Source organism: Bombina bombina, chromosome 5, assembly GCF_027579735.1.
Source record: "Bombina bombina isolate aBomBom1 chromosome 5, aBomBom1.pri, whole genome shotgun sequence".
In the NCBI taxonomy this organism is placed as follows: domain Eukaryota; kingdom Metazoa; phylum Chordata; class Amphibia; order Anura; family Bombinatoridae; genus Bombina; species Bombina bombina.
In genome coordinates this window covers 379,775,605-379,799,984 of record NC_069503.1, presented here as the reverse complement: position 1 = coordinate 379,799,984, position 24,380 = coordinate 379,775,605, and the positions used below count along the sequence as shown (strand labels likewise).

Genomic DNA, 24,380 nt, shown 5'->3' with positions numbered 1-24,380 from the left:
GATAAATATTCCTTGTAACAGGTTTACGGGCCTGAAACAAAGTTTCAATGACAGAATTGGAAAAACTTCTCTGCCTTAAAACTATGCATTCAATCTCCAAGCTGTCAAGTTTAGAGATTATAAATCCTGATGAAGAAATTGTCTTTGACACAGAAGGTCATAATGCAGAGCAAGAGGCCACAGATGACAACTGGACATCTGTACCAGAGCTGCAAATCAAGTTCTGAAAACTGCACATAGTTCCAAAATATTATGGGCAACTTCGCCTCATGAAGAAACCACAATCCCTATGCTCTCTGGGACCCCCAACTGCACCCTTACCTAAAAGGCTTGCATCTGTCGAGATCACTGTCCAATTTGGGTGGACAAAAGATGCCAGCCAGAGTATTGAATCAATGATTGATCCACCAGGAAAGGGATGGTCTTACTTTGGCATCCAAAAGAATCCTTTAAGTGTAATTTATGCACCACTGACGAAGCATACAAAGTTGCAGAGGCCTCATGTGAAACCGAGAAAACTGAATAGCATCTTAGGCTCCTATTATCAGACCTAAGACCATACAAAGAGCTACATAAGGAGAAGTAACTGACTGAAGATTTACACAAGCTGAGAGTAATTTCATCCCTCTCTGTTCTGTGAAAGAGACATGGAGTTGATTATTATAAACAGAAAAGTAATTGTAGACTGAAGGGACAAATAACTTTTTGGAAAGTTTATTTTCCAACCATGCTCTTGAAGAAATAACAAAAGTTTGTTGGTATGAGATACTGCTAAATGTAAAGATGAAGTCTGTACCAAGTTATCGTCTAAGTAAGGAACCACCAACAAAACTTGATCTCTTATCACTGATCCCCAAAACCTTCATAAAGATTTTAAGAGCGGTAGCCAGGCCAAACAGAAGAGAAACAAACTTGTCCAGTAATGTAAATCTTAGAAATTGATGATGATCCTTGTAAATAAGGATATGAAAATAAGCATCCTTCAGATCTATAGAGGACATGACGTGTCCCTGTTCAACAAGAGTAAAGATAGTCTGAATAGTTTCAGTTTAGAAAGAAGGAACTCTGAGAAACTTGCTTAAAGTTTTCAACTCCAGAACAGGTCTGTAAGTTCCTTCCTTCTTGGGAACAATAAAGAGATTTAAATAGAATCCCTGACCCTGTTCAAATTCTGGAAGTGGGGCAATTACACCCAATAGACCTGCAATCGACTGAAATAAAGCTCTTGCCTTTACAGGATTCCTTGGAATATGAGACAGAAGAAACCTTCCCCAGGGAAGACTTGATCTGAAACCTATTCTGTATCCTTGGGAAATAGTGTTCAGAACCTAAGGATATTGAACAGAATGAAACCAAGCCCCCTGAAAAAAGAGGTAATCTGCCCCCTACCAAAGGATTTTGATCTAGGGGGCGCACCTTTATAAAGACTTGGTAGAGGAAACAGGCTTTTTGGACTTGTTAAATTTGTTCCAATTAGGGCTTCAAGGAGAAACCGGAGAAAACCTGCTTCTGTGAAGAGATGGAGGACTTTAGGTTCTTAGATTGACGAAAAGAATAAAAAACAATTAGAAACTACAGATTTACGCTTCCTTATCCTGAAGGAGAAAGACTCCTCCCCCCCAGTCACCATAGAAATAATGTCATCCAGAGCAGACTCAAACTACACATTTCCTTTAAAAGGAGGAGACAGTCTAGATTTAGAAGCCATGTCATCAGACCATGGTTTCAACCATAAGGCCCTCCTAGACAAAACGGACAGTGCAAAATTCTTAGCATTTATCTAAATATTAAAGGACCAGTCAACACATTAGAATTGCATAATCAACAAATGCAAGATAACAAGACAATGCAATAGCACTTAGTCTGAACTTCAAATGAGTAGTAGTTTTTTTTATAACAAATTTAAAAGTTATGTATATTTCCACTCCCCTTGCACCATGTGATAGCAATCAGCCAATCACAAATGCATATACGTATAGTCTGTGAATTCTTGCACATGCTCAGTAGGATCTGGTGACTCAAAAATTGTAAATATAAAAGACTGTGCACATTTTTTTTAATGGAAGTAAATTGGAAAGTTGTTTAAAATTACATGCTGTATCTGAATCATGAAAATCTAATTTAACCTGAGTGTCCCTTTAACAACAACAGGATCACAAATGAAAGCATTAGCTATAGTCAAGAGTTTCAATTGGTTTGAAAACTATTCACTATCAGAATCCTCAGAAAGTTGCCCAGGTAATCCCTTACACCAAAGGGTAGAAGCTGCAGCAACACAAGCAATAGCTATTGCTGGCCTAAAAAGAAAACTTGCTTGCAAAAACATAATTTATGCTTACCTGATAAATTTATTTCTCTTGTAGTGTATCCAGTCCACGGATCATCCATTACTTATGGGATATTCTCCTTCCCAACAGGAAGTTGCAAGAGGATCACCCACAGCAGAGCTGCTATATAGCTCCTCCCCTCACTGCCATATCCAGTCATTCGACCGAAAACAAACAGAGAAAGGAGAAACCATAGGGTGCAGTGGTGACTGTAGTTTAATTAAAATTTAGACCTGCCTTAAAAGGACAGGGCGGGCCGTGGACTGGATACACTACAAGAGAAATAAATTTATCAGGTAAGCATAAATTATGTTTTCTCTTGTTAAGTGTATCCAGTACACGGATCATCCATTACTTATGGGATACCAATACCAAAGCTAAAGTACACGGATGATGGGAGGGACAAGGCAGGATTAAGCGGAAGGAACCACTGCCTGAAGAACCTTTCTCCCAAAAACAGCCTCCGAAGAAGCAAAAGTATCAAATTTGGAAAATTTGGAAAAAGTGTGAAGCGAAGACCAAGTCGCGGCCTTGCAAATCTGTTCAACAGAGGCCTCATTTTTAAAGGCCCAGGTGGAAGCCACAGCTCTAGTGGAATGAGCTGTAATCGTTTCAGGGGGCTACTGTCCAGCAGTCTCATAGGCTAGGCGTATTATGCTCCGAAGCCAAAAGGAAAGAGAGGTTGCCGAAGCTTTTTGACCTCTCCTCTGTCCAGAGTAAACGACAAACAGGGTAGATGTTTGACGAAAATCTACGTCCAGATTATGTAAAAGACGTTCCTTCTTTGAAGAAGGATTAGGACACAATGATGGAACAACAATCTCTTGATTGATATTCTTGTTAGAAACCACCTTAGGTAAAAACCCAGGTTTGGTACGCAGGACTACCTTATCTGCATGAAAAATCAGATAAGGAGAATCACATTGTAAGGCAGATAGCTCAGAGACTCTCCGAGCCGAGGAAATAGCCATCAAAAACAGAACTTTCCAAGATAAAAGTTTAATATCAATGGAATGAAGGGGTTCAAACGGAACTCCTTGAAGAACTTTAAGAACCAAGTTTAAGCTCACGGGGGAGCAACAGGTTTAAACACAGGCTTAATTCTAACCAAAGCCTGGCAAAATGCCTGGACATCTGGAACCTCTGCCAGACGCTTGTGCAAAAGAATAGACAGAGCAGAAATCTGTCCCTTTAAGGAACTAGCTGATAATCCTTTGTCCAAGCCCTCTTGGAGAAAAGACAATATTCTAGGAATCCTAACCTTACTCCATGAGTAATTCTTGGATTCACACCAATAAAGATATTTACTCCATATCTTGTGGTAGATTTTCCTGGTAACAGGCTTTCATGCCTGTATTAAAGTATCAATGACTGACTCTGAGAAGCCACGCTTTGATAGAATCAAGCTTTCAATCTCCATGCAGTCAGTCTCAGAGAAATTAGATTTGGATGATTGAAAGGACCTTGTATCAGAAGGTCCTGTCTTAGAGGCAGAGTCCATGGTGGAAAGGATGACATGTCCACTAGGTCTGCATACCAAGTCCTGCGTGGCCACGCAGGTGCTATCAGAATCACTGATGCTCTCTCCTGTTTGATTTTAGCAATCAGTCGAGGGAGCAGAGGAAACAGTGGAAACACATAAGCCAGGTTGAAGAACCAAGGCGCTGCTAGAGCATCTATCAGCGTCGCTTCTGGGTCCCTGGACCTGGATCCGTAACAAGGAAGCTTGGCGTTCTGGCGAGATGCCATGAGATCCCACTCTGGTTTGCCCCAACGATGAATCAACTGAGCAAACACCTCTAGATGGAGTTCCCACTCCCCCGGATGGAAAGTCTGACGACTTAGAAAATCCGCCTCCCAGTTCTCCACGCCTGGGATATGGATTGCTGACAGGTGGCAAGAGTGGTACTCTGCCCAGCAAATTATTTTTGAGACTTCTAACATCGCTAGGGAACTCCTGGTTCCCCCTTGATGGTTGATGTAAGCCACAGTCGTGATGTTGTCCGACTGAAATCTGATGAACCTCAGTGTTGCTAACTGAGGCCAAGCCAGAAGAGCATTGAATATCGCTCTTAACTCCAGAATATTTATTGGAAGGAGTTTCTCCTCCTGAGTCCACGATCCCTGTGCCTTCAGGGAATTCCAGACTGCATCCCAACCTAGAAGGCTGCCATCTGTTGTTACAATTGTCCAATCTGGCCTGCGAAAGGTCATACCCTTGGACAGGTGTAACCAAGACAACCACCAGAGAAGAGAATCTCTGGTCTCTTGATCCAGATTTAGCAGAGGGGACAAATCTGTGTAATCCCCATTCCACTGACTCAGCATGCATAATTGCAGCGGTCTGAGATGAAGGCGCGCAAATGGCACTATGTCCATTGCCGCTACCATTAAGCCGATTACCTCCATACACTGAGCTACCGAAGGGCGCGGAATGGAGTGAAGAACACGGCAAGCATTTAGAAGTTTTGATAACCTGGACTCCGTCAGGTAAATTTTCATTTCTACAGAATCTATAAGAGTCCCTAAGAAGGAGACTCTTGTGAGTGGGGATAGAGAACTCTTTTCCTCGTTCACTTTCCACCCGTGCGACCTCAGAAATGCCAGAACTATCTCTGTATGAGACTTGGCAACTTGAAAGCTTGACGCCTGTATCAGGATGTCGTCTAGATACGGAGCCACCGCTATGCCTCGCGGTCTTAGAACCGCCAGAAGTGAGCCCAGAACCTTTGTAAAGATTCTCGGGGCTGTAGCCAACCCAAAGGGAAGAGCTACAAATTGGTAATGCCTGTCTAGAAAGGCAAACCTTAGAAACCGATGATGATCTTTGTGAATCGGTATGTGAAGGTAGGCATCCTTTAAGTCCACTGTGGTCATGTACTGACCTTCTTGGATCATGGGTAGGATGGTCCGAATAGTTTCCATTTTGAAAGATGGAACTCTGAGGAATTTGTTTAAGATCTTTAGATCCAAAATTGGTCTGAAGGTTCCCTCTTTTTTGGGAACCACAAACAGATTTGAATAAAAACCCTGTCCTTGTTCCGTCCGCGGAACTGGATGGATCACTCCCATAACTAGGAGGTCTTGCACACAGCGTAGGAATGCCTCTTTCTTTATCTGATTTGCAGATAGCCTTGAAAGATGAAATCTCCCTTGTGGAAGGGAAGCTTTGAAGTCCAGAAGATATCCCTGAGATATGATCTCCAACACCCAGGGATCCCGAACATCTCTTGCCCACGCCTGGGTGAAGAGAGAAAGTTTGCCCCCTACTAGATCCGTCGCCGGATAGGGGGCCGTTCCTTCATGCTGTCTTAGAGGCAGCAGCAGGCTTTCTGGCCTGCTTGCCTTTGTTCCAGGACTGGTTAGGTTTCCAGGCCTGTTAGATTGAGCAAAAGTTCCCTCTTGTTTTGAAGCGGAGGAAGTTGATGCTGCACCTGCCTTGAAATTTCGAAAGGCACGAAAATTAGACTGTTTGGCCTTTGCTTTGGCCCTGTCCTGAGGAAGGGTGTGACCCTTACCTCCAGTAATGTCAGCAATAATTTCCTTCAAACCAGGCCCGAATAAGGTCTGCCCCTTGAAAGGAATGTTGAGTAATTTAGACTTCGAAGTCACGTCAGCTGACCAGGATTTAAGCCATAGCGCCCTACGCGCTTGGATGGCGAATCCGGAATTCTTAGCCGTTAGTTTAGTCAAATGAACAATGGCATCAGAAACAAATGAGCTAGCTAGCTTAAGTGTTCTAAGCTTGTCAATAATTTCAGTCAATGGAGCTGTATGGATGGCCTCTTCCAGGGCCTCAAACCAGAATGCCGCCGCGGCCGTGACAGGCGCAATGCATGCAAGGGGCTGTAAAATAAAACCTTGTTAAATAAACATTTTCTTAAGGTAACCCTCCAATTTTTTATCCATTGGATCTGAAAAAGCACACCTGTCCTCAACCGGGATAGTAGTACGCTTTGCTAAAGTAGAAACTGCTCCCTCCACCTTAGGGACCGTCTGCCATAAGTCCCGTGTAGTGGCGTCTATTGGAAACATTTTTCTAAATATAGGAGGTGGGGAAAAAGGCACACCCGGTCTATCCCACTCCTTGCTAATAATTTCTGTAAGCCTTTTAGGTATAGGAAAAACATCAGTACACACCGGTACCGCATAGTATTTATCCAGCCTACACAATTTCTCTGGTACTGCAACTGTGTTACAGTCATTCAGAGCAGCTAATAACTCCCCAAGCAACACACGGAGGTTCTCAAGCTTAAATTTAAAATTAGAAATCTCTGAATCAGGTTTCCCCGAATCAGAGATGTCACCCATAGACTGAAGCTCTCCGTCCTCATGATCTGCATATTGTGACGCAGTATCAGACATGGCCCTTACAGCATCTGCGCGCTCTGTATTTCTCCTAACCCCAGAGCAATCGCGCTTGCCTCTTAATTCAGGCAACCTGGATAATACCTCTGATAGGGTATTATTCATGATTGCAGCCATGTCCTGCAAGGTAATCGCTATGGGCGTCCCTGATGTAATTGGCGCCATATTAGCGTGCATCCCCTGAGCGGGAGGCGAAGGGTCTGACACGTGGGGAGAGTTAGTCGGCATAACTTCCCCCTCGTCAGAATCTTCTGGTGATATTTCTTTTATAGTTAAAGACTGATCTTTACTGTTTAAGGTGAAATCAATACATTTAGTACACATTCTCCTATGGGGCTCCACCATGGCTTTCAAACATAATGAACAAGTAGTTTCCTCTGTGTCAGACATGTTTAAACAGACTAGCAATGAGACTAGCAAGCTTGGAAAACCCTTTAAACAAGTTTACAAGCAATATAAAAAACGTTACTGCACCTTTAAGAAACACAAATTTTGTCAAAATTTGAAATAACAGTGAAAAAAACTGAATTTATGCTTACCTGATAAATTACTTTCTCCAACGGTGTGTCCGGTCCACGGCGTCATCCATAACTTGTGGGAATATTCTCTTCCCCAACAGGAAATGGCAAAGAGCACAGCAAAAGCTGTCCATATAGTCCCTCCCAGGCTCCGCCCCCCCAGTCATTCGACCGACGGTTAGGAGAAAAAAAGGAGAAACTATAGGGTGCCGTGGTGACTGTAGTGTATAGAGAAAGAAATTTTTCAAACCTGATTAAAAAACCAGGGCGGGCCGTGGACCGGACACACCGTTGGAGAAAGTAATTTATCAGGTAAGCATAAATTCTGTTTTCTCCAACATTGGTGTGTCCGGTCCACGGCGTCATCCATAACTTGTGGGAACCAATACCAAAGCTTTAGGACACGGATGAAGGGAGGGAGCAAATCAGGTTACCTAAACAGAAGGCACCACGGCTTGCAAAACCTTTCTCCCAGAAATAGCCTCCGAAGAAGCAAAAGTATCAAATTTGTAGAATTTGGCAAAAGTGTGCAGAGAAGACCAAGTCGCTGCCTTACATATCTGATCAACAGAAGCCTCGTTCTTGAAGGCCCATGTGGAAGCCACAGCCCTAGTAGAGTGAGCTGTGATTCGTTCAGGAGGCTGCCGTCCAGCAGTCTCATAAGCCAATCGGATGATGCTTTTCAGCCAGAAAGAGAGGTAGCAGTAGCTTTTTGTCCTCTACTCTTACCAGAATAAACGACAAACAAAGAAGAAGTTTGTCTGAAATCCTTTGTTGCTTCTAAATAGAACTTTAAAGCGCAGACTACATCTAAATTGTGTAACAAACGTTCCTTCTTTGAAACTGGATTCGGACACAAAGAAGGAACAACTATTTCCTGGTTAATGTTCTTATTGGAAACAAATTTTGGAAGAAAAGCAGGCTTGGTACGCAAAACAACCTTATCTGAATGGAACACCAGATAGGGTGGGTCACACTGCAAAGCAGATAATTCAGTAACTCTTCTAGCAGAAGAAATAGCAACCAAAAACAAAACTTTCCAAGATAGTAACTTGATATCTATGGAATGTAAGGGTTCAAACGGAACCCCTTGAAGAACTGAAAGAACTAAATTTAGACTCCAGGGAGGAGTCAAGGGTCTGTAAACAGGCTTGATTCTAACCAAAGCCTGTACAAAAGCTTGTACATCTGGCACAGCTGCCAGTCGTTTGTGTAACAAGACAGATAAAGCAGAAATCTGTCCTTTTAGAGAACTCGCTGACAATCCCTTATCCAAACCTTCTTGGAGAAAGGAGAGGATCCTAGGAATTTTAATCTTACTCCAGGAGAATCCCTTGGATTCACACCAACAGATATATCTTTTCCATATTTTATGGTAAATCTTTCTAGTCACAGGTTTTCTGGCTTGGACCAGAGTATCTATCACTGAATCTGAAAACCCACGCTTGGATAAAATCAAACGTTCAATTTCCAAGCAGTCAGCTGCAGAGAAACTAGATTTGGATGTTCGAATGGACCTTGTACTAGAAGATCCTGTCTCAAAGGTAGCTTCCATGGTGGAGCCGATGACATATTCACCAGGTCTGCATACCAAGTCCTGCGCGGCCACGCGGGAGTTATCAGAATCACACTCAGATAATCCGCCTCCCAGTTGTCTACTCCTGGAATGTGAATTGCAGATAGGTGGCAGGAGTGATCCTCCGCCCATTTGATGATTTTGGACACCTCTCTCATCACCAAGGAACTCCTTGTTCCCCCCTGATGGTTGATGTAAGCTACAGTCGTCATGTTGTCTGACTGGAATCTTATGAATCCGGCCTTCGCTAGTTGAGGCCAAGCCCGGAGAGCATTGAATATCGCTCTCAGTTCCAGGATGTTTATCGGGAGAAGAGACTCTTCCCGAGACCATAGACCCTGAGCTTTCAGGGAATCCCAGACCGCGCCCCAGCCTAATAGACTGGCGTAGGTCGTGACAATGACCCACTCTGGTCTGCAGAAACTTATTCCCTGGGACAGGTGATCCTGAGTCAACCACCAACGGAGTGAGTCTCTGGTCATCTGGTCTACTTGAATCATTGGAGACAAGTCTGTATAGTCCCCATTCCACTGCTTGAGCATGCACAGTTGTAATGGTCTTAGATGAATTTGAGCAAAAGGAACTATGTCCATTGCTGCAACCATCAACCCTACTACTTCCATGCACTGAGCTATGGAAGGCTGCAGAATAGAGTGAAGAACTTGACAAGCGTTTAGAAGCTTTGACTTTCTGACTTCTGTCAGGAAGATCTTCATTTCTAAAGAATCTATTATTGTTCCCAAAAAGGGAACTCTTGTCGACGGAGACAGGGAACTCTTTTCTACGTTCACCTTCCACCCGTGAGATCTGAGAAAGGCTAGAACAATGTCTGTATGAGCCTTTGCTTTGGAAAGAGACGACGCTTGGATTAGAATGTCGTCCAGATAAGGTGCCACTGCAATACCCCTTGGTCTTAGGACCGCTAGAAGGGACCCGAGCACCTTTGTGAAAATCCTTGGAGCAGTGGCTAGCCCGAATGAGAGAGCCACGAACTGGTAATGTTTGTCCAGAAAGGCGAACCTTAGGAACTGATGATGATCTTTGTGGATAGGAATATGTAGATACGCATCCTTTAAATCCACGGTAGTCATAAATTGACCCTCCTGGATTGTAGGTAAAATTGTTCGAATGGTTTCCATTTTGAATGATGAAATTTGTTTAGAATTTTTAAATCCAGAATTGGTCTGAAAGTTCCCTCTTTTTTGGGAACTACAAACAGATTTGAGTAAAACCCCTGACCTTGTTCCACAGTTGGAACTGGGTGTATCACTCCCATCTTTAACAGGTCTTCTACACAATGTAAGAATGCCTGTCTCTTTATTTGGTTTGAAGATAAGTGAGACATGTGGAACCTTCCCTTTGGGGGTAGTTCCTTGAATTCTAGAAGATAACCCTGAGAGACTATTTCTAGTGCCCAGGGATCCTGAACATCTCTTGCCCAAGCCTGAGCAAAGAGAGAGAGTCTGCCCCCTACTAGATCCGGTCCCGGATCGGGGGCTACCCCTTCATGCTGTTTTGGTAGCAGCAGCAGGCTTCTTGGCCTGTTTACCCTTGTTCCAGCCTTGCATTGGTTTCCAAGCTGGTTTAGTCTGGGAAGCGTTATCCTCTTGTCTAGAGGCTGCAGAGTTAGGAGACGGTCCGTTCCTGAAATTGCGAAAGGAACGAAAATTAGACTTGTTCTTAGCCTTGAAAGGCCTATCCTGTGGGAGGGCATGGCCCTTTCCCCCAGTGATGTCTGAAATAATCTCTTTCAATTCTGGCCCAAAAAGGGTCTTACCCTTGAAAGGGATATTAAGCAATTTTGTCTTGGAAGATACATCCGCCGACCAAGACTTTAGCCAGAGCGCTCTGCGCGCCACAATTGCAAACCCTGAATTTTTCGCCGCTAACCTCGCTAACTGCAAAGCGGCATCTAAAATAAAGGAATTAGCTAACTTAAGTGCGTGAATTCTATCCATGACTTAATCATACGGAGTCTCCCTACTGAGCGACTTTTCCAGTTCCTCGAACCAGAACCACGCCGCTGTAGTGACAGGAATAATGCACGAAATAGGTTGAAGGAGGTAACCTTGCTGTACAAAAATCTTTTTAAGCAAACCCTCCAATTTTTTATCCATAGGATCTTTGAAAGCACAATTGTCCTCAATAGGAATGGTCGACCTTAGGGACTGTTTGCCATAAGTCCTTCCTGGGGTCGACCATAGGGAACAATTTCTTAAATATAGGAGGAGGGACAAAAGGTATGCCTGGCTTCTCCCACTCCTTATTCACTATGTCCGCCACCCGTTTAGGTATCGGAAAAGCATCAGCGTGCACCGGGACCTCTAGGAACTTGTCCATCTTGCACAATTTTTCTGGGATGACCAGATTGTCACAATCATCCAGAGTAGAAAGCACCTCCTTAAGTAATGCGCGGAGATGCTCTGATTTAAATTTAAATGTCACAACATCAGGTTCTGCCTGCTGAGAAATTCTTCCTGTATCAGAAATTTCCCCATCTGACAAACCCTCCCTCACAACCACTTCAGACTGGTGTGAGGGTATGACAGAAAAATTATCATCAGCGCCCTCCTGCTCTACAGTGTTTAAAACAGAGCAATCGCGCTTTCTCTGAAATGCTGGCATTTTGGATAAAATATTAGCTATGGAGTTATCCATTACTGCCGTCAATTGTTGCATAGTAACAAGCATTGGCGCGCTAGAAGTACTAGGGGCCGCCTGCGCGGGCTGGATACCAGACCCTCACACATGCAGCTGCATGTACTGTACTCAAAAGTAACTGCGCAATAATGGCTCGAAAATGAGGCTCTGCCTACTACAGTGAAAGGCCCTTCCTGACTGGGAAGGTGTCTTAACAAGTGCCTGGCGCTAAAAACATTCCCCAATATTAAAAAAAGTGTGAAATTCACTTCAAACTGCATATAATACTTAAATAAAGCAATCGATTTAGCCCCTAAAAGTGTCCACCAGTTTATAGCCCATAATAAGCCCTTTATTCTGTTTGAGTCTAAGAAAATGGCTTACCGATCCCCATGAGGGAAAAATGAAAGCCTTCCAGCATTACACAGTCTTGTTAGAAAAATGGCTAGTCATACCTTGAGCAGAAAAGTCTGCAAACTGTTCCCCCCAACTGAAGTTCTCTCAGCTCAACAGTCCTGTGTGGGAACAGCAATACAGCTAAAATCATACTCCTCTTTTAAACAGAACTCTTCATCTCTTTCTGTTTTAGAGTAAATAGTACATACCAGCACTATTTTAAAATAACAAACTCTTGATAGAAGAATAAAAAACTACAACTAAACACCACATACTCTTCACCATCTCCGTGGAGATGCTACTTGTTCAGAGCGGCAAAGAGAATGACTGGGGGGGCGGAGCCTGGGAGGGACTATATGGACAGCTTTTGCTGTGCTCTTTGCCATTTCCTGTTGGGGAAGAGAATATTCCCACAAGTTATGGATCACGCCGTGGACCGGACACACCAATGTTGGAGAAAAGGCAGTTACACTAACAAAATTTTTACAGTGTATGTAACAAGTTAGCAGAGCATTGCACCCACTTGCAAATGGATGATTAACCCCTTAATACCCAAAATGGAATAATAAAAGACAAAAACGTTTTTTTTTTGTTTGTTTTTTTTCAAACAGTCACAACAACTGCCACAGCTCTACTGTTGCTTTTTACCTCCCTCAAAAAACGACTTTGAAGCCTTTTGAGCCCTCCAGAGATGTCCTGGATCATGCAGAGGGAAACTGAATGTCTCAGTATTTTTAGCTGCACAGAAAAGCACTAAAAAAGGCCCCTCCCACTCATATTACAACAGTGGAAAGCCTAAGGAAACTGTTACTAGGCAAAATTCAAGCCAGCCATGTGGAAAAAAAATAGGCCCCAATAAGTTTTATCACCAAATACATATAAAAACGATTAAACATGCCAGCAAACGTTTTATATTACATTTTTATAAGAGTATGCATCTCTATTAATAAGCCTGATACCAGTAGCTATCACTGCATTTAAGGCTTTACTTACATTAGTTCGGTATCAGCAGCATTTTCTAGCAAATTCCATCCCTAGAAAAATATTAACTGCACATACCTTATTGCAGGAAAACCTGCACGCCATTCCCTCTCTGAAGTTACCTCACTCCTCAGAATATGTGAGAACAGCCATGGATCTTAGTTACTTCTGCTAAGATCATAGAAAACGCAGGCAGATTCTTCTTCTAAATACTGCCTAAGATAAACAGTACACTCCGGCACCATTTAAAAATAACAAACTTTTGATTGAAGAATAAACTAAGTATAAAACACCACACTCCTCTTACGACCTCCATCTTGGTTGAGGCTTGCAAGAGAATGATTGGATATGGCAGTGAGGGGAGGAGCTATATAGCAGCTCTGCTGTGGGTGATCCTCTTGCAACTTCCTGTTGGGAAGGAGAATATCCCATAAGTAATGGATGATCCGTGGACTGGATACACTTAACAAGAGAAAAGGCCTTTCTATGAAAATAATCTAATTTCCTATCCATGGGGTCTCTAAAAGAGGTACTATCCTTCAGAGGATTAGTAGTACGTTTAGCCAAAGAATAGTTTTCCAAAGCTCTAAATTAGAAGCAGGTAAAGGAAACACCCTTTAAAATCTTTGAGCAGGATTAAAAGGGATAGCAGGTTTAGGCCACTCTATAGAAATTATCTCAGAGATAGCATTGGCAACTGGAAATATTTCAGGTGACTTAAAGTTATGGTAAACATTAGCTAATCAAATGCAATATATATAGTCTTTGCCATTAGAAAAGTAAACGTGTACATTTTTTTCATGGTAGGGTTAAATCCATGTCTATAGCAATGTTTTTATTATAATGTTATGCCGGCCCACTGGGATGAACTTTTTTTAAATGACAATTGCAATGAACAGCCAATCAGTATGTGTGTCATATGCCCCTTTTGAAATATAGCCCTTTGAAAGCCCTTAGGAAGCCTGTGTTGAGAGTGGGTGGGACTGCTCTCTATGTCATAGCTCAGCTAAAAGAGGAAATCAAGGGCAATGGAGGGACAGAAGATACCAAGTAGGATTATGAATCTATACATACACACACACTTTAAAACAAATTATACAGTTTTGCTTGTACATTTTTCATTGCAACAATCTTAAAGTCTTAAATTTACCATTAATTTAACAGAAGGCCTAAAAATTAAACTTTTATGATTCAGAAAGAGCAAACAGTTTTAACACACTTTCCAATTAACTTCCATTATAACATTTTGCAGAATCTTTTTATATACACACTTTCTGGGGAACAAGATCCTACTGAGCATGTGCACAAGCTCACAGGGTATACGTATACCAGTCTGTGTTTGGCTGTCTGTCACATGATACAGGGGGCTGGAAAAATGGGAGAAAAAATAATATTTGTTAGAAAAAAAATCTACTGTTTATTTGAAACTTTGAGTAGGTGTTATTGCCTTTTTTATTATGTACTTATTAATTATGCAATTCTACTGCATTGAGTGGTCATTTAACATACTTATAATCAGCAACCTTAGAATCCTGAACCCCTAAGGTACATAACACTTATTTTAAAAGAGAAAAAAAGGTGTTTAAGCTTAAATGAGAAAACATAGTAAGATTTAGTTTCCCTAACAGAAACTGACTCTTTATCATCTAAAAACACTTCACCATCAGAGGATAAATCAAAGCACTAGGGCCTGGAGCATTCAGCTTAACATACTTTGACTTACTCAAATCAGATAAGATAGTAGAGGGATTATCAGAAACCACATTCTTACGTTTACATGGAGGGGGCAAGGCCACCAACATCTCAGATATAGTAGAGCATACAAAATCTTTCAATCCCGGAACAACATCTAAAGAACTCCCCTGTGTAAAACAAACAGAGGCATGACAGATACCATAAGAAGCAAGAGCATGCCAAAATGCCCTAAGAATGCATTAAATAATCTGTTCATGATTTTCAAAGATGAGCATGGGGATTATAACAACCAGCTTGCAAAAAATACACCTTATATTAGTAGGAAAGTGTTCAGAGGATCTAGCTTCTGGGGTACTAGTAATAACAGAAGAGGGGACAGAATCAGTATGCTCCATAATGAAAAGAAAAATAACAGACAGGCAATGAGAAAATCAGAATACAGACAATGGATTTAAACACAGCAATAATAGGTAGGGTAAATAAACCAACCTTACACCCAAATAAAGCAGCTCTTGGAAGTAATTAGATCTTACCCCCTCACCAGAGGCTTAAGTAAACTTCAGGAGCATTAAATATACATAAAACATTGGATAAGCACTAACCTGACGAAAGGCCTAACATCATATGTGCACAAAGGCTAAGTGTGCGGAAAAACGAAGCACGCTAAAAATCTGACACGTAAACGTCAAATATCGCACCTATTGGTGCACTCAGGATGAGCATAAAGAATAAAAGCGCAAAAAAGTTGGGCGCATTAGCCAACATGTGCTAAGTAAAAGCATGAAACAAATGCTGGCATGCACATAAGCTGACACGTGTTAACAGACACATCTAAACAAGCCAAAATGCACTAACAAAAAAAATAAACAAGAAAAAAAGTAGCTGACACACGCTATCATAAATACTTAACACACCTCAAGGCCTACAAACCTAAAAATGCCTGAAATAATGGTTTTCCAGGCTATGATATACCCAAAAGTGAGAACCTACTAATAGTCTACAGACTAAACAGCTGCCAAAAAAACAAATCCCACAAAAGGCACCAATACTACTGGACTTACCATAAGCAGCTAAAACTGCTTCCAGTAGATAGCCAATCCAGTGCTGAACATGTGACAGCAGAGGATCTAAATATATAGAGTATAAAGTTGAACCAACAGGAGGAGGCTAGAAGACAGTCCCTGTGACACCTGTACCAAGCCTGTGACTGACTCACATAGGGTGTTCTTGTGCCACTACCTATACTCGAAAAACATCCTTCTGTCCGAGCAGTAGCTCACTGAGGGGAAAACTTGGCCTCAAATCAGTCTGAGCACCCTTCTCACAAACATCTGGAGCACCAACCCTCTTCATCTTCCTCCTGCGAAGGCAGAAACAAGACTAGTTCCTAGTAAGGTGGGAGGGAATTTTAAAGGGCTCTTGGACTTTTGAGATATTTGCCTCCTAGTGGCCAGGAGTAATGGATTGTGTACTCTTACCACCTTTATGAAAGAAATAGCTTGTTGTGCTTATTGAAACCACAACCCATACTGAAGTATGTGCTTGAAATAGAGATAAGATAAGGAGGTATGTTGTTTATGTAGACTAAGCCCAATTGAATGTGTATGTCAATGAGAAAAATGAGACAAGGGAATGTGATCTCAATGAGCAAAACTAGTTATCTGAAATACAGGAATAAACATAAAGGAACAATCTCCCATATATTTAATACTCTGCAGCTGGTATAGTAAGTCATTGGAAACAAGTGCCATAGATGATAAATACGTTTTAATTGTATTTGATTTTGGGTCAAAATTAACATCTTCCACTTTGTCGAAGCATTAGACATCACTAGATTTTAAGATATACAGGACTAGGACAGCTAACACCAGCACCCTAGCCATCAATTTTATCAACAAATACCAGCAACTACTGCAACTCACAAGTGATCAAAATTCTGGTGCAAAAAAAACACCAAAAGGACCATCACAACAACAGAACACAAGTGTTTACCGCTGCTTTAATGTGCAGAAGGCACTGTAAAGGAGGATCAAAACCTGCCATGTACTTGAAAACCATTTTTTTTCTTTACACTTGGCCTTGGTATGGTATTGATAAATGATTACACCAAATGATTAATCATTAATAAATGATTACAACAAGGCTGGGTTTAAGCGTTAATAATCCATGATGATTCTGCTAGAAAATACGTAGAGGGTACATACAAAGAAGGAAGGATAGATAGATATTCATAGAACAATAGACATTTATACACAGAAACATATGGATACACAGAAACATATGGATGTATAACATAAAAACACACAAAACAGTTATCCCTTTGATCACAAGTAACGCAAACACAGCAATGACTTAACCAATTGGTTGTCTTGAACAAAATAGTCAATCAAAGTTGGAATCACTGCTACATAAAAACACTTGCATAAAAATTAAAAGTATGGCCTATTATGTTATTTTAAATACAAATAAACAATTGCAAATGAATACTCTATAGGAATACTAACAAAAAGTAAAACAAGTAAAATAAAATATCAGATATTTATATATATGACACATTATAGGCAAATCTTAAAGGGACACTGTACCCAAATTTTTTCTTTTTTGATTCAGATAGAGCATGCAATTTTAAGCAACTTTCTAATTTACTTCTATTATCAATTTTTCTTCATTCTCTTGATATCTTTATTTGAAAAAGAAGGCATCTAAGCTGAGGAGCCAGCAAATTTGTGGTTCAGAACCATGGACAGCAATTGTTTATTGGTGCTGCCCAATCAGCAAGGACAACCCAGGTTGTTCACCAAAAATGGGCCGGCATCTAGACTTAAATTCTTGCTTTTCAAATAAACATACCAAGAGAATGAAGAAAATTTGATAATAGGAGTACATTAGAAAGTTGCTTCAAATTGCATGCTCTATCTGAATCACAAAAGAAAAAATTTGGGTACAGTGTCCCTTTAAGAAAAGGTCATCCAGAAAGAGGAAGCATGTCCTCCTATTTCTCAGCAAAAGGTATCTTCTTTTTAAGATGTTAACCAGACATATACATTTGTTACTGAAAATCTCAACAGCATAAACAGATTAAAGTAGCAAAATCCAGTTGTCAAAACAGAGCAAAAGGCCATCTTTCACTGAACAACTCCAGATACTATAGTGCCACAGCAGCTAAGCATTTGGGTTGTGAAATGCAAATGAGGTTCTCAGTATATAGTTCTCTTTGAGTTCAGTGGTTTATCTTAGCAAGTGTATATTGTTCCCTGACAACTTATGCAATATAGCCTGGGTTATACTGAGCCGAATGATGATGTTCTGCAACAACTACATTTGCTTGTCACCACCACTGAAGAATACTTGGGTATCATGAAAGAGCTTTATACAGTGCAACCATTAAGTTAAAGGGACACTATACTCAAACTTTTTCTGACTGTTAAAGGGATATGAAACCCATTTTTTTTCTTTAATGATTCAGATAGAGCATGTAATTTTAAGCAACTTTCTAATTTACTCCTATTATCAATTTTTCTTCATTCTCTTAGTATGTTTTGTTGAATGAGCAACAATGCACTAGTGGTTGCTGACTGAACACATGGCAGAGCCAATGACAATCGGTATATATATGAAGCCACCAATCAGCAGCTAGAACCTAGGTTATTTGCTGCTCCTGAGCTTTCCTAGATAAACCTTTGAGCAAAGTATAACAAGAGAAGGAAGCAAATTAAATAATAGAAGTACATTGGAAAGTTGTTTAAAATTGTATTCTCTATCTGAAATTTTGAGTTTCATGTCTCTTTAAAGGGCCAGTAAACCTAGCAAATAATGTTATATAATTCTGCACATAGTGCTTAACATTAGCTTAGCGTCAGATTTCTAAAGTGAAGGGTTAAATAGATATCTCGCAAAGAAAACAGAACGCCGCTCCAGGCTCTACTGAGTGGGTCTGTTTTCTTCTCCTAAGCACATCTGGGCACGCTCTCTAATCACAGCCGGCCCGATCACGCTATTAACCTCATTGTAGCTCTCTCCCGCTACCAGACCAGGAGCGAGCTACATTGAGTTTAATAGCGCGATCAGGCGTGCTATGACTAAACAGCGTGCCCGCGATCCGCTTTGGAGAGGAAAACAGACCCGCTCAGTAGAGCCAGGAGCGGCGTTCTGTTTTCTTTGCAAGCTATCTATTTAACCCTTCTAGAAATCTGACGCTAAGCTAATGTTAAGCACTATGTGCAGAATTATATAACATTATTTGCTAGGTTTACTGGCCCTTTAAGCTCGTTTTTTTATGGAAATGAAAAGTGGTTTCAATTTGAAGTGAGACTAATACAGCAGTATTAGTTGTGTACTTTCTACTCAAGCCCATTGATGGATCAGTACTTCCTTCTAATGTTCATTTACAGATAGGTAATTTGTGATAATGCTCATTGAAAAATAGGTACTTCCTGCAAATGCTGATTGGATGACAGGTACTTCCTACTCATAGTTATTGGGCACTAGTAAAAATGTCCCATTTAAATGCAGCTCTTTCACGTCCTTGATAAAATATTTTTGAATAAAGTGTCCCTTTAAAAGGTATATGAAACCCAAAAAATAAATATATTGTGATTTAAACAGAGCAAACCATTTCAAAAAAGTTTCCAATTTACTTCTATTATTAAATTTGCTTTTTTTGCCATGATATTCTGTGTTGAAGAGATACCTAGGTAGGCGTCTGGAGCACTACATGGCAGGAAATAGTGCTGCCCTCTAGTGCTCTTGCACATGGATAACCTTCTTGCAAAATTGCTGCCATATAGAGCGCCAGAAATGGGCCGACTCCAAAGCTGACATTTCTGCTTTCAACAAAAGATAACAAGAGAATTAAGAAAATTGGTAATAGAAGTAAAATAGAAAGTTGTTTAAAATTGCCTGCTCTATCTGAATCATGAAAAAAAGATTGTGGGTTTCATATCCCTTTGAAGGGACACTTGACCCAAATTTTTTTCTTTCATGATTCAGATACAGCATGCAATTTTAAGCAACTTTCTAATTGACTCCTACTATCAGTTTTTCTTCGTTCCCTTGCTATCTTTATTTAAAAAGCACTAATTTAAAGCTTAGGAGCCAGCCCATTTTAGGTTCAGCACCCTGGATAGCACATGCTTATTTGTGGCTACATTTAGCAAACCAATAAGCAAGCATAACCCAGGTTCTTAACCAAAAATGGGCTGGCTCTTAAGATTTAAATTCCTGCTTTTTAAATAAAGATAGCAAGAGAACAAAGTACAATTGATAATAGAAGTAAATTAGAAAGTTGCTAAAAATTGCATGCTCTAGCTGAATCATTAAAGACAAAATTTGGGTTTAGTGTCCCTTTAAGCCAGTGGTCTCAAAGTACAGGCCCTGGGGCCATATGTGGCCTTCAAGATAGTTTAATCTGGCCCTCCCTGGTTTATTAGGTAAATAATTAATTTGGCCCATCCCATTTTTGTAGGGTTAGAAGAGGTGCAGCAAGTTGATCTACATAGTCACTCACAAGATAAATATAAAAACGAGCATGAATTTTCCAGTGTAGACTCCCATTATGCACTGCTTGGATAAATGCCACCTTTTATTGAGTTCCAGAACGATCCCTTCACTTGGCACTAACAAGATAAATACATACTGTGTATGTCTATTGTGGACTAGAGCGCCTACCATGCAATACTACTTGGGTAAATGTCACTAAGTTTCTAGTATATCCCGTTCACAAACACTCTCTGTTCAAGTGGCCCCCATGGGAGAATAACACTTGGCCAGTGGCCCCCAGATACAATGAGTTTGATACCTCTGCTTTAAGCTAATCTACTGACAGGATATGTAGAAAATAAAATGTGATGATGGGTCAGTATTTCTGGCTACAATATAACTGACAAAAAGAGCAAAATCAAAATAAATAAGATATTGCTTTGAATTACAATTTGTCAAATAAAGTATATTTATTTTATTTTTACTCTACAAAGGACACAATTTTATAACAAATCCAAGCAGGCAGTCATTTTTTCATTATGTAACAGGGATGAAAAGGCTAAAAGTAAGTGGAACACAGCAGTAATCTATCAGACCATATGGTTAGACTGTAATGAATTTGCAAGGAGCACAGTCTGAAGTAGAATAGAAACCTACTACCCTGAAACACTGACTGATATGTACCTTTAAAATGGTGATATTCCACGTGAAACTCTCCACAGCTTTTAGCAGTTTCCTTTCCTTTAAACCTTCTTTAGACCCAATGGAGTGCAGATTCTCGTGGAATTCCATTGCTGAAAGACACATCATATACAAGAAATTGTTATTTTCTAAATACTTTGAAAGGATATGGCATCTATAATCTCTTGAGTTTTTTTTTTCTTCCAGTGAGCTGCTTTTGTCTAATCTGAACATTATTAAGAAAGAAATAAGATTTGTAGCATTAAGGAACCTGAGCAAACTGGAAATCCACTCTTTATATAAAGAAACATTCTGTTCTAGTATCTGTGATAAAAGTGAAAAGGTTTTTAAACACTTATTGTATAATTAATAAATGTATGTATTGTTACATTACCAGATATACATACATAGGTACTTATGTATATACACAACTGTAAAATAGAATATAAAACTTAATATATTTTTACACACACACGCATATAATATACAATATGTATATAAATTGCCTGCAAAAAAACTATGCTTTTATATTACAAAATGTTTGTGTAACTATTTGGTCTGCCCTCCCAAATATTTATTTAAATGTTTTGTAAGGTGTGCAAAACAAACTATATGGATTTGCATTTACAAAGGGAGACTGAGCACAGGTGTATTGTATACATGACAGTGTATTTGAATTGTATATCCAGCCTGAGCGTCTCATTCTATTATAAAGAGAAAAAGCAGGAATGATTCATCCCATCAAGGTAAAGTATTGTAGTGTTAGGACCAGTCAACATTGGGACACCTTGTAAGTTGACTAAGCAGGATATGACCATATTGTGTGATCCCAAAAGCATAGGTATTTTTGCAGGATTTAAAAATGTTTTGTTAATTTGCAAGTAGCTGTGGGCCAATACCCCATGTTATGTGTAAATATTTTAACTCATTGGCAGCACTCCTAAAGATGTATTTAACCCCTTGATGACCAGTAATATACAGGTTGGTGTGTTTCTTTTTTCTAATCTACCTTTGATCTATATATTAAAGGGATACTAAACCCATTTTTTTTCTTTCATAAATCAGATAGAGCATGCAAATTTAAGAAACTTTCTAATTTACTCCTATTATCATTTTTTGTGTGGATAGCCACCAATCAGCAAGCGCTATCCAGGGTGCTGAACAAAAAATGGGCCAGCTCATAAGCTTTCATTCCTGTTTTTTCAAATAAAGATACCAAGAGAAGGAAGAAACATTGATAATAGGAGTAAATTAGAAAGTTGCTTAAAAATTGCATGTTATATCTGAATCATAAAAGAAAAGAAAAAATTGGGTTTTGTATCCCTTTAATTCTGGACAGACAGGCTGTTAATTGCTATTATGCTGCTCTGCTGGGATATGTCTCTTTGTATATTAATTTAGCTAGATACCGGGTTTGTGCTCATCACATCTATCTACCTGAGATTGCTCAACATATTTTGTTTGTTATCACATGCTATTTTCCAATACTTCACTTGTTAGGTATTGTACATAACAACTATATCTTAAGCTTGATGTTCTATATTTTTCCAGTATGCACTATACTTGTACACCACATGTTTGCACGGTGGTCTCTATGGTAACAAACACCTGTGGGTGTAATTATCTACTAGGTAGGGGTCTTTTATGCTAAAAGTTTGTTTGTAATATCATTCTGGTTTGGTCGGATTGTTTCATACTTTATATTTTATATATATATATATATATATATATATATATATATATATATATATATATATATATATATATATATATATATAAAACACGGAAGGGAACTGCACTCTCATACCGGACCGGGTACACATCTTATGACCCTGCAACATGCCCAGCCCTGGGTGCCACTGGCACTCACAGGAAGCTGTGCTGTCCCCAGAGCCACAAGCAGTTAACCCCAGACAGGTCTGGGTGCAAGAACCATAGGGAAAATTACAAAACAAATTAATACAACACACAGAGAAAACCCAGCACTCACTTACAAGCTCTCAGCTAAGATTTAAAAGCAAAATTGGAAAGGTTAGTTACCGCATCTGGCCAAATGGGACAAGCTCAGGTACCACGTCAAGGTCCTTTCCAATACCTGAGACCCTAAAACAGCCACACAATGCAAGCTTTCAAATCCAAACAAACTGAAAACAAAAAAAGGGTGCACAGGAATATGTAATCACCCTAGACATATACAAAACACGGAAGGGAACTGCACTCTCATACCGGACCTGAGCTTGTCCCATTTGGCCAGATGCGGTGACTAACCTTTCCAGTTTTGCTTTTAAATCTTAGCTCAAAATGTGTTGCTCCCATAACCCTGCTGCCCTACAATATACTGCACATTGTGGTGTTGTACTGGGTTTGCTGCTGCCATGTGTTGACACATTTTGCAGAGCTTTATTGCAGCGCTTAGTGCCCTTTTGCATATTCTCTTTTTCTGTGCACCAGTTTCTGTTTCAGGTTAGGTGGATGTCTGCGTGCCAGGAAAGGGGTTGTGGAAAAATTAAAACTTCAAACAAAAAACTGGTTCACAGAAAACATGTATAAATGTACACACATTTTTCCCATTTATTCATTTAGTTTATAGTAAAATAAAATGTTCTAGAATTAAGCCAGATGTATTTGTGGAATGTTTTGTTATAGCAGTATCTATTTCTCAGATTATCAATACAACGGCAAGAGAAGAGTTTAACTGATATCAACAAATATACCTGCCATACTGTGGTGGGGTTGGTTAAAGAGACAGAGGTGGGAAAAAAGTGCTTTCATATTACCAGTGGTGGTTCTATGGGGGTGCTATGTACCTCCAAACGCACATGTCACACCCCTGTTGAACTGTGAAGGGCTCCATGTATTATGTTTACCACCTTTTTTTAGCCCTCCCAAATAGTAAGTTCCAGAACCACCACTGCATATAACTATGTGTTTAACCCTTGCAAAGAGGTTAAACACATAGTTAAAGTCAGCTCCAGAGCAGCAATGCACCACTAGGACTTAGCTGAACACATCTGTTGAGCCAATAACAAGAGCCATATGTGGATATCCTTTCCAATATCACATTTCTGCTACTGAGCCTACCTAGGTTTGCTTTTCAGAAAAGCATACCAAGAGAACAAAGTCACTTTGATAATAGAAGTACAGATCTCTTAAAATTCCATGGTCTATCTAAATCATGTAAGTTTAATTTTGAGTTTCATGTCCCTGACCTAACCATAGATTAAATTGTCTGGGTTGGCTGAGTAGCATCTACAATACTGATTGGTGAACATTTTTTATGGAAGGCTGGTAGATGCCAAGAAATAAGTGAACATTTAGTAGGATGCTAGTTTTGCTGCTTTCTGTCCGATAGAACAAATAAAGCTACATCGTAAAGGATAGCAATAAATTATTAAAATGTTCTATTGCTTTAACATGGGTGTAACTATGCTATCAAAACCCAAGTCAGTCCTGAACTGGACATAGCCAGTGATTGGCAGCTACATGCATATACCATTCCTGATTGGTTTACTGGATTTGCACTAGGGCAGTCTTTACAGTGGGTCTCCAGCACAGACTTAAAGGGATATGAAACCCAAAAAAAATGTATTTGTGATTCAGATAGAGCATACCATTTAAAAAAGAGTTTCCAATTAACTTTTATTATCAAATTTGCTTTGTTCCCAGGATATTCTTTGTTGAAGAGATACCTAGGTAGGCATCTGAAGCTCTACATAGCAG

General features: G+C 40.0%; 1 protein-coding gene across 2 annotated transcripts in view; it reads right to left on the bottom strand.

The window, feature by feature from the left end:
• PLCL2 (phospholipase C like 2) overlaps positions 1–24,380 on the bottom strand; it is a 568,421-nt gene that overhangs the window by 49,627 nt on the left and 494,414 nt on the right. For both annotated transcript variants that reach the window (XM_053714212.1, XM_053714213.1), the window contains exon 6: positions 20,664–20,773. In XM_053714212.1, the coding sequence (XP_053570187.1) occupies positions 20,664–20,773 (110 nt within the window). The remainder of the gene's footprint in view (positions 1–20,663; positions 20,774–24,380) is intronic.